The 12362-nt window shown below is 39.6% G+C and overlaps 1 protein-coding gene across 1 annotated transcript in view; it reads left to right on the top strand.

The window, feature by feature from the left end:
• The window catches only part of FAM162A (family with sequence similarity 162 member A), a 38730-nt gene extending 28519 nt beyond the window's left edge, over nt 1-10211 (top strand). The window contains exons 2-5 of the mRNA XM_059687678.1: nt 360-482; nt 2479-2587; nt 7242-7350; nt 9951-10211. Of these exons, the coding sequence (XP_059543661.1) occupies nt 360-482; nt 2479-2587; nt 7242-7350; nt 9951-10043 (434 nt within the window). The 3' untranslated portion in view covers nt 10044-10211. The remainder of the gene's footprint in view (nt 1-359; nt 483-2478; nt 2588-7241; nt 7351-9950) is intronic.
• Nucleotides 10212-12362: the final 2151 nt, after the last annotated feature.

Raw genomic sequence — 12362 nt, 5'->3', positions numbered from 1 at the left:
TTTATCATGTCTGCGGGGTTGCTAATCTGTACCTAAAAAGCCAGGTGACATAAAACATAATATTTCCACCAGAACCTTTATTGTTATGAAAAGGCCTATGAGAAGTACTTCTATAAAACTTACAGCTGATAAAATGTTTATGTTATAAATTGCTAATTTTCTAATCAGCAACACATGTATATTTTAAAACAATACCAAGCATAGCATCCCTAAACATAGTATATGTAGCTTACATACAGAGTAGTATATTCATTTTCTAAATGGGTTAATTTTATTAAATGAAATATATACTTTGTGGGCATTTCTCATTTGGAGACATCAGATTTTCCTTCTCTGAGACATTTTTCTCTCTTTTCTAGGAAATTGTTTTAGGTTATGTGAAAGAGATGCTTCCTCATCTGTAAGGCTTACCAGAAACTCTGATTGGAAGAGAATAAATGGATTTTGCACCAAACCCCAGGAAAGTCCAAAACCTCCGTCCCGTAAGTTTTTATTACTTTTCCAATTATGGACGAGGCAGCTCCCAAAGAGTCAATTTGGAATAAAAAAAAAAACCTAAAAGAAGGTGGCCACTACATTATGCCTTGTCATGTAGTTCAGACCTCCAAATTGTACTGACATTGGCTGTGCTCACAGGTAGCAATTATTTCTTCATTTTCCTCATTTGTCATGTTTATTTCTTGCCTCAAAGATTGGACTGTCACTTTTTGTAGGAGAATAGATGCACCAAAGAATAGTAGTCTGGAAATTAAAATTATCTTTTAAGGAACCCCAAAGATGAACCAAATCAAGAAATGATGTTTTGGGTAAAATACAACCTGGGCTAAGGTTTGGCTTGGGCTTTAACTTCAGCCACGTTTAGTTCTATCCCTAACTCACACCCTTCTCACTCACCACTATAGGAAGAAGGAGCATAATTTACAAACCGTAGGGTCCTAAGAACAATTTGCTTGTTGCTTCTTCATGCTCGGGCCAGGCAGATCTTGGTGAGTGGAAAGGAATCATACTCAAAATATATTTATCAAGAGCTTAAAAATGTTTGTGCCCTTCGACCTGGTGTTTCACTTCTGGGCATGTATCCTAAGGAATAATCCCTACATATGGGAAAAGCTTTGAGTATAAAGATGTTTCAATTTTTTATATATAATAGGAAAATGAAAATAAATCTAAATGTCAAATACTCTGTGAATGATTAATTATGTATGTCAGATCTACTTGATGAGATTATGCATATGTTGGAAATGTTGCTTATAAATACCATGTACTAGCATGGGGAATGTTATAATGCTAATGAATAAGGCAGGAATTAAAAATTTTACATTGTGTGTAGCGATGTAAAATTAGCATGATACAGATATAGCATTACACATACATATATAATTATAGAGATAAGCCTTAGGAAATAAACCAAAATAAAAATATAGGGATTATGCTATGACAAGAAAATTAGGGATGATTTTTATCTTTTTCTTTTTTCCACATCTATACTTTCTTTTTTCACATCTATGTTTTCTTTTTTCACATCTATACTTTCTGAATTATCTTTAATGGGTGTATAGTGCTTAAAATGAGAAGGAAGCCCTAACTGGTTTGGCTCAGTTGATAGAGCGTCGGCCTGTGGACTGAAGGGTCCCAGGTTCGATTCCAGTCAAGGGCATGTACCTTGGCTGCGGGCACATCCCCAGTAGGAGGTGTGCAAGAGGCAGCTGATCGATGTTTCTCTCTCATTGATGTTTCTAACTCTCTATCCCTCTCCCTTCCTCTCTGTAAAAAATCAATAAAATATATTTTAAAAATTAAAAAAATAAAATGAGAAGGAAAAAATACTATAGTGACAGTTGTGCCAAATCCTGGAAGTTTCAGGTAAAACTACAGCAGCACTATTTCTATACTTCTAAACCTCTTTTCTCGCCTTTGGTTCTTTGGATGTTTTCCTTATTAACTTTCCTGTTCTTTTGCTGTTGCCTTCTGATGAAGTGAAAGGAACAGCATAAACAAAGGAATGGAGTGGGAGTGAGTGTGACAGGTAGGTAACAGTCAAGGAGGTCTGTCTGCAGTAGAGATGTGGGCAGCATGCTGCATTTGGATGAGACTATCTCCAAGATCCCTTCTAACCTTGACATTCTGTCATTCCCTAACCTTTTCTGCTCCTTATCTTCAATGACTTCCCCTTTCTTTAAAAGTCTTTTTCCTACGTCTGTGGTTTTCTACCCCTCTTACTCAACTGCCTCTTGGGCCACTCCATTTTCTCCTGTCCCTTTTCTTGGGCCATGCCTGAGGTTCAGCCCTTGGCCTCTTCTCATCTTTTTCACCCTTGCTGATGGTTATCTCTACTCCAGAATAATTCATGAAACCTACACAGGTGGCAAAAAGTCAGACCCAATAGATCTAAACTGGCACAAATAGCATTTTTTTGTTGCTGAATTTGAGAGTCATAATCTCACATAAGTAAGCTGTCTCGTCTTGTTTTTCTCACAGAGACTTACAGCCACAGAGTGCCATTACACAAACCCACGGACTGGGAGAGGAAGATCCTGATATGGGCAGGTCGCTTCAAAAAGGAGGAGGAAATCCCAGAGACTATCTCGTGAGTGCTGACCCTCGGGTTATAAGCAGCTTTGTTTCTCACTGATCTGTTTTCAAGGAGAAGCAGTTCCTTTGAATCTACTTAAAACCTGTCAACCCAATTTTAAAATAGTTTCACTTCTTGCCTTGGTGGTGGTGCTCAGTGGCTGGAGCGTCATCCTGTGCACCAAAGGAGTCACGGGTTCCATTCCCCGTCAAGGGCACATGTCTGTGTTCAGATTCAATCCCTAGCCCCAGTCAGGACGTGTGTGGCAGGCAGTCAGTGAATCTCTCTCTCTCTCTCTCTCTCTCTCTCTCTCTCTCTCTCTCTCTCTCTCTCTCTCTCTCTTTTCTCTTTCTCTCTCTCTGTTCCCCTCACTCCCTCCTTTCCACTCTCTCTAAAAAAGCAATGGAAAAAATATCCTCAGGTGAGTATTAAAAAAAATAAAAGTTTTCACTACTCTAAATGTTTCCTCTTTATCAAGTACCTGGGATAAAAACATCTAGGAGATCTCTCTTATCATTGATATGTCATGTAGTGCCTAGTGAACAGCATACTCTGAAGTCAACTGAGTTGATTTCTTCTTCTAGGTACAGGGACCAAACAGTGATGTTCACTCTTTTTAGGTTGTTTTAATCTGGGTGTATCAGTTAGGTACCAGTGACAATAATTATATTCTATACAATTCACTCAAGTCTTCAGACATAGGCATAAAAGTATTTAAAAGCAGCGTATTCCTTCTCTGGGATCCAGGAAAGAGTGCCTTCTGCCACCAAATTTGGGATCTTGGGGCTTTTTCAAAGTCTGTAGATGATGGGTACAGATTCCTATAACCCAGGGTTTCTCAGGTGTAATCCTCACCTGAGGATATTTTTTCCATTGCTTTGTTAGAGAGAGTGGAAAGGAGGGAGTGAGGGGAACAGAGAGAGAGAGAGATTGAGATCCACTGGTTGTCTCCCACACACATCCTCAGCACTGTTGACATTTAGTTGTTGAGGGCTGTCTTGTGTATTATAGGATATTTAAGCAGCATCCATGTCCTCTTCACCCTGTATATGCCAGTAGCACTCATTAATGACATCAAAAATGTCTCCAGCCCGACCAGCATGGCTCAGTGGTTGAGCGTCAACCTGTGACCCAGGAGATCAAGGTTGGATTCCTGGTCAGGGCACATGCCCGAGTTTGGGCTCGATGTCCAGTGGGGGTCGTGTAGGAGGCAGCTGGTTCTCTCTCATCACTGATGTTTCTATCTCTCCCTCTCCCTTCTTCTCTGAAATAAATAAAAAATAAATAAATAAAAATGTCTATAGGCATTGCCAGTGTCCCCTGGGGGGGAGGGGAATCACCCCCAGTTGAGAACCATTACCTCACTGATTGGTTGCATCTTGCCAACAGAGATTATGAGAAATAGATGCCATCTCCCCCATGGGGCATCATCCTCTTCAGAGACAGGGACTTGGGACAAAGCTCCTAGACAGTCCCTTCTAGCCAGGAAACTATTCCTGCACCTTCTGGTCTCTGATTTCAAGTTATGATTGTGAAAGATCTGGGTTCATTTAGAGTATCTTTTTCTAGGAAGATAAGTAGTATTTGCCTTCTCTTTACAACAGCTTTGAAAAAGAGCCCTTCTGCTTCTGCATGTCAAATTAGCACATTCTTTTCAGCAGGAGAAAATTACTTCAGCAGGAAATCCCTGGTCCTTCTTTGCTCAAGTGACAGTGTGCTTTCCTGGGAAATATCAATGACTTCAGTTTCTTGCTTATCCCAATTTCTTCCTAAAAATCCCAGCAGAAAACAAGCTGGTATAAACCCGTGGCTCTAATAGGTGCTATATAGACTTTGTTATGGAACACCTTCTTTAGTTCCCTTGTAGGCCCCTGGCCCTCAGACCCCCTGAAGCCCAAAGTACTGCCCAGTGAGTCACCCTAGAAGGCCTTTCTCTGAGCCCAGGCAACCATTTATCCTTGTGCTCTTAGTTCTGAACAGGCACTGCTTAACTTGCCCATTGGGATTGGTCCCTGTAGAATGGAGGGTAATATCACAGCCTTATTTATGTGCATTTTACTTTTTAAATGTTTCCTCAAATGTAAACTATATCACTTTTCATGAGGATCACAGCACATCAGTTGGAAATACCAATTTACATAAAATATGGTCAACATGGGTTGGTGGGATCTTAGATGTTTTTTTATATTGACTAAGGTATTACATATGTGTCCTTATCCCCCCACTACCCTCCCACCCACCCCCACTCATGCCCTCACCTCCCTGGTGTCTGTGTCCATTGGTTATGCTTATATGCATGTATACAAGTCCTTTGGTTGATCTCTCCCCCTTACCCCTACCCTACCCTATCTTCCCTCTGAGGTTTGAGCATCTGATTGATGCTTCTCTGTCTCTGGATCTGTTTTTTTGTTTTGTTTGTGTTTTGTTTTTAATTTCTTTATTGATTAAGATATTACATATGTGTCCTTATCCCCACATTACCCCCCCATCCCCTCCACTCATGCCCTCACCCCCTGGTGTCTGTGTCCATTAGTTAGGCTTATATGCATGCATACAAGTCCTTTGGTTGATCTCTTCCCCTTACCCCCACCCTCCCTTACCTTCCCTCTGAGGTTTGATGGTCTGATCGATGCTTCTCTGTCTCTGGATCTGTTTTTGTCCATCAGTTTATGTTGTTCATTATATTCCACAAATGAGTGAGATCATGTGACTTAATTCGCTTAGCATAATGCACTCAGGGTCCATCCATGCTGTTGTAAATGGTAGGAGTTCCTTCTTAGATGCTCTTAATAGAGCAAGTCAGTGTCCTTAGCAGTTGTCCCTGGTTTCTCCCACCTGCAGGCCCAGCTTCAATGCCTGGAGACTCCATCGCCACCTCACTGGGTCCCAGTGTATATGCTTTCAGGGAACTCCTTCCAAGCATTTTTTGTTGTTGTTAATCCTTATCCAAGGATGTTTTTTCTATTGATTTTTGGGAGAGTAGAAGGGAGGGAGGGGGAGAGAGAGAAATATCGATGTAAGAGAGTCACATCGATTGGTTGCCTACCACACGTGCCCCAACTGGGGCTGGGGAATGAACATGCAACCCAGATACATGCCTTGACCAGGAATCAAACCTGTCACCCTTCGGTGCATGAGCCAACATTTTACCACTGAGCCATACCAGCCAGGGCCCAGGCATTTTTTTAAAAAGACCTTTTTTTATTGATCTTTAGAGAGAGAGGAAGGGAAAGGGAGAGAGAGGAAGGAAGAGAGAGAGAAACATCAATGTGAAAAAACATTGATTGGCTGCTTCCTGCACGCCCCCATTGGGCATGTGTTTTGACCAGAAACTGAATTGGCGACCTCTTAGTTCATGGGTCGATGCTCAACTATTGAGCCACAACAGGCAGGTGGACCAAAGCATTTTTAAAGTACTTTTTGTCTTTAGATTTCAAATGTAATTTGTGTTAAAAACATGAGAAGGAAAAACAAAACAAAACATGAGTGTGGGGGAGAAAATTAGCACTCCAATCCCATCAGCTAGAGATAATCACTATTTATACCCTGCCTAGTAGCCCGGTTCTTTATTCTGGGACAACTAGGACTCCACATGCCCTATCCTGAAGCTCTACCAGACATTCAAGGTAATAGAACTTCAACCCACTGCCCACCTGCGGAATCACCAAGGTGAAAGGGCCTTTTCTTCAGAATTTCTTATTTTGCCTCTCAGCTTTCACACAAGAATAATAATCTAATCCTCAACTTTCTGTTAAGGCACGTGGATCTGTATTCAGCGGACAGGTAAGAAGAGGCACTTGAGAAAGAGCTGAAGTTTACTGTCACTCAATTTTAGTAAAACATTAGTTAAAATATAAACAAGGTTCAGCCAATATTGCTCAGTGGTTGAGTTTGAACCCATGAACCAGGAGGTCAGGGTTCCATTCCCAATCAGGGCACATCGGGGTTTCCAGGCCCGATCCACACTCGGGGGTGTGCAGAAGGCAGCCAACCACTGATTCTCTGTCATCACTGATGTTTCTATCTCTCCCTCTCTCTGAAATCAATGAAAATATATTTTTTAAAAAATATATAAAGGGGGTATTGTTAAAGGTCTTTCTTCTGATCTAGAGATATTTTTAAATCTGTTCCTGGTTCAAAGCAGAGAACATAAATCTGGGTATAAAAAGCACATTAACTCTCTCCTGTGTTTGTTTCCTTCTGAATTGTGCTTTGTGTTGAAACTTATGAGATTCATTATAGTATCTGTCAGGATGTTCAGGTAATCATTTTATCAAATAATATCCTCTTGAGAACCTCAAGGAGAAAGAGCTACTGATTCCAATTTTAGCACTGACGACTAATGTGAAACTTGAGAGCCAAAATCAGGGCCCACCATAGCAAGCATAGATTCATATGCCTCGCCTTTTTTGTTCCTGACTTCACTTCCTATCTTTACCCTTCTCCTTTTTTTCTCCTGTAAATTTGTGCTGTCTCACTGTATTTTATATATAAAGTGAGTTGTGAGAATGCCCAATCCTCCCTAAAGTCCTACAAGATTTCCAGGCCCTATCTCCTTTTTCATATTTATAGGCACCACTGCACTTCTGATTTGTGGTACACAAAGCTTTATATCCTGCTGGCAACTTCAGAAAGTTAACTCTTTCTCATGATCTCATTGTATTACTAGGTTTGAGATGCTCGATGCGGCAAAGAACAAGCTCCGGGTGAAGATCAGCTATGTAATGATTGCCCTGACAGTGGCAGGATGCATCTTAATGGTTATTGAGGGCAAGCAGGTGAGAGTGGACTTCCTATCTCTGTTTGTTTTCCACAAAGGGCCTATAGGAAATCAGGGATTGACTCCCATATTTATTCTCTTGAGAAGAAAAGGCTGCTTTTACACAAGAAATTATAAGAAACAAAGATATAATAGGGCCAAACCTAGGATCATGCCTGGGGATAAATAGCAAATCCTAACTTTGGCAGGGGGAAGGACTAAGTTAGTTTTCTGTAAAGTAAAAAGTATTCATCAATCCCCGGATGTCATAAATAATGTGAAACAAGAAATATGACACTGGCAGATTTAGTGATAGCTCTGTGCATGTCTGTAAAGCACTCTGAGTACATGGGTTTATTTATCCTCCTCCTAACTGCCTGAATCCTGATGAGCAATCTCATCACACTTCTCCACTTCAAGCTCAGCCAAGCTGGTCATATATCTGAAGACCATAGCTCCTAAGCAGTACATAGGAATTCTTTTATTTTAACATAGATAATTATTAATAGCATCACGAATTGAATACTTTGCTGTTGTCTCATTTGAACTTCACAACACTACAAGATCGGTACTATTATTTGGACCTCATTTCCAGCTGAGAAAATATAGCTTAGGAAGGTCATGCATCTCCCTAATGGCAGAGCCACAGTTTGAACCTAGACCTAACTGAGGCGATATTAAAATTGCTCCCACTGATATAATGATCAACATAATTTGATGAACAAGAATAGATCCAGAGACAAATGGTAGGGGAGTGGGGAGGGGGGTTAGAGAGCAACCAAAGGACTTGTATGCATGCATATTAGCATAACCAAAGACACTGGGCTTTGGAATGGCTGGGGGCGAGGGGGGGGGGGCTGCAATTTGAGAAAAAGGAGACATAAGTAAAACTTTAGACAATAATAAAAAAAAATTGGCTCCCACTTATTGAGTGCTTATAATATCACAGGCATTGTTAAACTCATTTACCACAATAACCCTAAGAGGTAGGTTCTCTTGCTTATCTGTACTTTATAAAAGAACATAAAGCTTAAAAGGTGTTAAATAATTTTCCCAAAGTCACATAGCTAATACTAGTAAGAAGATAAAAATTGAGAGCCAAGTATGCAAATCATCAAACTTTATACTGTACTATCCTGTGATTAAAATATAGTTTTATATGCAGCAGCACTGGTTAAGCCTTTATTTTAATACTGTGTCTAATTCCGTTTCACAGTTTACATGTGGAAATGGATGTCTTGTATCTATTATCAGATATTAAAAGAGGTTTTCTACAAACCCAGTGGTAAATGATCTCCTTCTCTGAAGAGTCTGAGCAATGGTCGGCAAACTGCAGCTCGCAAGCCACGTGTGGCTTTTCCTAAGCCTTAGGAGTACCCTAATTAAGTTAATAACAATGTACCTACCCATATAGTTTAAGTTTAAAAAACTTGGCTCTCAAAAGAAATTTCAATCGTTGTACTGTTGATATTTGGCTCTGTTGACTAATGAGTTTGCTGACCACTGGCTAGAGTAAAAGGGAAAGGAACTACCAGCTCTCTTTAGTCTTGGAATGTTAAATACTGTTAGGCTGACGTTCTGGGAGTAAAAAGGGCAGTGTGCAGACCTGGGTGAAGTTCTTTTGACAACTCCTCCTGCCCCACTTCAGTTTTTCTTCTGTCTCCCTCTTTGACCTCTCATGCTTAGTTCTGAAATCTGCAGAAGCAGGTGAACAGGACACAGGGGTTTCTAGAACTCATTATATGTGAAATTACACAGAAAATACTACCTTATATGGTGGTAGTATCACTTACTTGGTATTAAAATTTTTTTTTAATATATTTTATTGATTTTTTACAGAGAGGAGGGGAGAGGGATAGAGAGTTAGAAACATCAATGAGAGAGAAACATCCATCAGCTGCCTCCTGCACACCCCCTACTGGGGATGTGCCCGCAACCAAGGTACATGCCCTTGACCGGAATTGAACCTGAGACCCTTGAGTCCACAGGCCAGTGCTCTATCCGCTGAGCCAAACTGGTTAGGGCTGGTATTAAAAATTTTGAAGCTGGTCTGTTCATATAAGCTTCACATATAATGTAACAGGTCACAAGGAGGGAAGCAAGGGAAGAGGATGGTTGCCTCTCCCCCACTGCCGTTTGCTCTTTAAGGATGGAGTTTTAGGATAGAAGCTGCTGGAAGTCATCAATGATAATATTTGGGAAAGTCTGTGATCCCCAAAGCTGAATGGTTTTTGGTATGAAAGAATACAAATGAGTTGGAGAAGGAAAAAATGGTAGCAGCAAAAAAAAAGTAAAAGGAGAAAAAAGGGATAAAAATGAGAACATATTTAATACTAAAGGGAGGGAAAAGGGAAAGACAAGGGAATAAATTGTAAGAGAAGAGAGACAAGATTTAAAGAATGAGGCCAGGAAGGAAGAGAAGTGCTTGAATGAATGGACTGATGGACTGTGAAGCAGTAGAGGAAGCAGAAGTCACATGGAAGGGACTGCTGTGACCAGTGTGCATGCTCCAGACCATTCCATTCTCGTACTCTTGTACCATCGCTAACCTGCTGCTATCAGTGACATCATTCACAAACGGGCATAAATAATTTCTTGTTCAAATTTGTTTCATTTTAGGCTGTCAAAAGACATGAGTCTTTAACAAGCCTGAACTTAGAAAAGAAAGCTCGTCTGAGAGAGGAAGCAGCTATGAAAGCCAAAACAGAGTGAGAGGTATTCATGTTGGCTAGATTTTGAAAACCCAGGAAAAATGTGTCAGCAACAAGCCTGTCTTAAAAGAATGTGGTATGAGGATCCATTTCATAAAAGTTATGGTTTGTACAAACATACCATTTCCCTATTTCTGCTCTAGAGGTACAAATAAATTTTCTTAAATGACTTGTCTAATTTCACGGCTTTGATCCAGGTTAATGCGTCCTCTCAACTTTTTTGATTAAATGAAAAACGAGACAACTTATTTTGACTTAAAAATTAACTCTTTAGAGTCAGGATCCATATCTTACTTTACTTCCCATTACCAAAGTGATCTCTCCCCAGAAGTCAAAATGCTTATTTTTCTGCATTTCTCTCTCTCTCTCTCTTATTTGTATTCCTTTCTGGAAAGAGAAGGAAGGCCATCTGAGAACACCGCCCAAGTGCATCTTACAGAGCGAACCTCCTCAAGTGCCATGGTTCTTCTGAGAGCCCTGGAAAGCAGACAGAACACACTTTGCCATTCTGGGGTGTGCTGACATAGAGGCTTTTAGGAGCACAGTCCTTGAAAATGTCCTAGCAAGGTGATGATAATGATCTTGCCACAAGTTTCTGAGGACTTTGAAATCCCAGCATCATTGAATTGCTTGGGACCAGCAGTCACCTCTTCTGCTCCATGGCTTAGAATTCCTAACTGGTCCTTGTCCTGCTGCCTTTACACTAAACTTCTCAATTATGAAAGTCTACCAAATGCATTTTCTTATTAGTGTTGCATTTGCACCTGGTATATATCTCACTTTGACCGGTATGCCAAGCTGTCTCATATTTAGGTAAGGATGCTGGTTTCTATTTTAAATAGTCATTTATTCTCTCACAAATAATAGTGGATGACAAGTCCTCACAGCCATCTCAATCTGCTAGGTCTCCTAAGAGGGTTATAGCAGATTAAAATGCAGCTGTTTGGGAACTTGGCTTAATAAAATGTAATACATCAGTCTACCTAGAGCTTTATAACTATCTGATGTTAATGATGTTTGTCTATAAATTTTATTTTGTAGTAATTTGACCATAGCTTCTTTTTAGATACCAAATTCTTTGATTTTTATCACTTGAAAATTTACTATCAAAAAGCACTGTTCCTTACACATTTTAGATTAGTTTATTTTGGAACATTTATGTTACATCTTACCTAAACCAATGTTCTAAATATGGGTAAATTTTAATGTACTTCTTTTAAAAATAAGTAATCTTTCTTCATAAAACAATACCATTTTTAATTTCTAAAGTAGCATTTTAAAGTGTTGTATCTTGGAGTTTTATTGTAATAAAAATGTTTTCTTAAACCAAAGCTCACATATGCAGCAAGAATACACACAATCTTTTTTCATTTTGTGTCATTCTCCTGTTCAGTAACTTATAGTGACTACCTCCTTATGGATTAAATACAAATTTCTTGGCCAGAATTTCAGACCTACCCCTATCTAATCTCACTTCTCCCAGTACCCTCACATGCTAACTTCTCAGCAGTCATACCCTACTAGTAACTTTTAATATCTTATGTTTTTCAGAACTTGTCAAGCAATTCAGATTTAGTGAGCACTAGTATAAAATACTGTAGAACACAAAAGACAGTTTTGCTCTTGATACTTTCAATTAAATTACTGTTGTACTATCTTTTGCTTAATTTCTAGATTTTTTTTTTCATGTTTACCATGTCTCTAGATCAGGGGTGGGCAAACTTTTTGACTCGAGGGCCACAATGGGTTCTTAAACTGGACTGGAGGGCCGGAACAAAAGCATGGAGTGTTTGTGTGAACTAATATAAATTCAAAGTAAACATCATTACATAAAAGGGTACGGTCTTTTTTTTCAATAGTTTTATTCATCTCAAACGGGCCGGATCCGGCCCGCGGGCCGTAGTTTGCCCACGGCTGCTCTAGATAGTGGGCAGAAACCATTTTCCACTTTATATTTTATATAAGCCTTGTGTGAGATTATACTCAGATACAACAAAAATAATAGCATGGGGAATTGATTCCAAAAATTTAGTGAAAGCAGGCAAGGAATGAAGTGCTGGTGATATAATTCCTTGTCATTCATCAAACATCACTTGAGTCCCTTCTATATACAAAAACTGAGAATACAAAGTCCAATAGCATAACATATTTCTTGTCTCCACAGAACACATAATATATGGGAAACATGGCCTATGAAACATTACAATACAAATTGATAAGTGATATATTTTGAACTTTAATAACAGAAACGATAGAAATAGCAATAGCCCTAACTGGTTTAGCTCAGTGGATAGAGCATCAGCTTTGAACTGAAGGGTCC

This window comes from Myotis daubentonii, chromosome 3 (assembly GCF_963259705.1).
Source record: "Myotis daubentonii chromosome 3, mMyoDau2.1, whole genome shotgun sequence".
In the NCBI taxonomy this organism is placed as follows: Eukaryota; Metazoa; Chordata; class Mammalia; order Chiroptera; family Vespertilionidae; genus Myotis; species Myotis daubentonii.
Note: the sequence above shows the minus strand (reverse complement) of the source record. Positions and strands in the feature narration are given on the sequence as shown.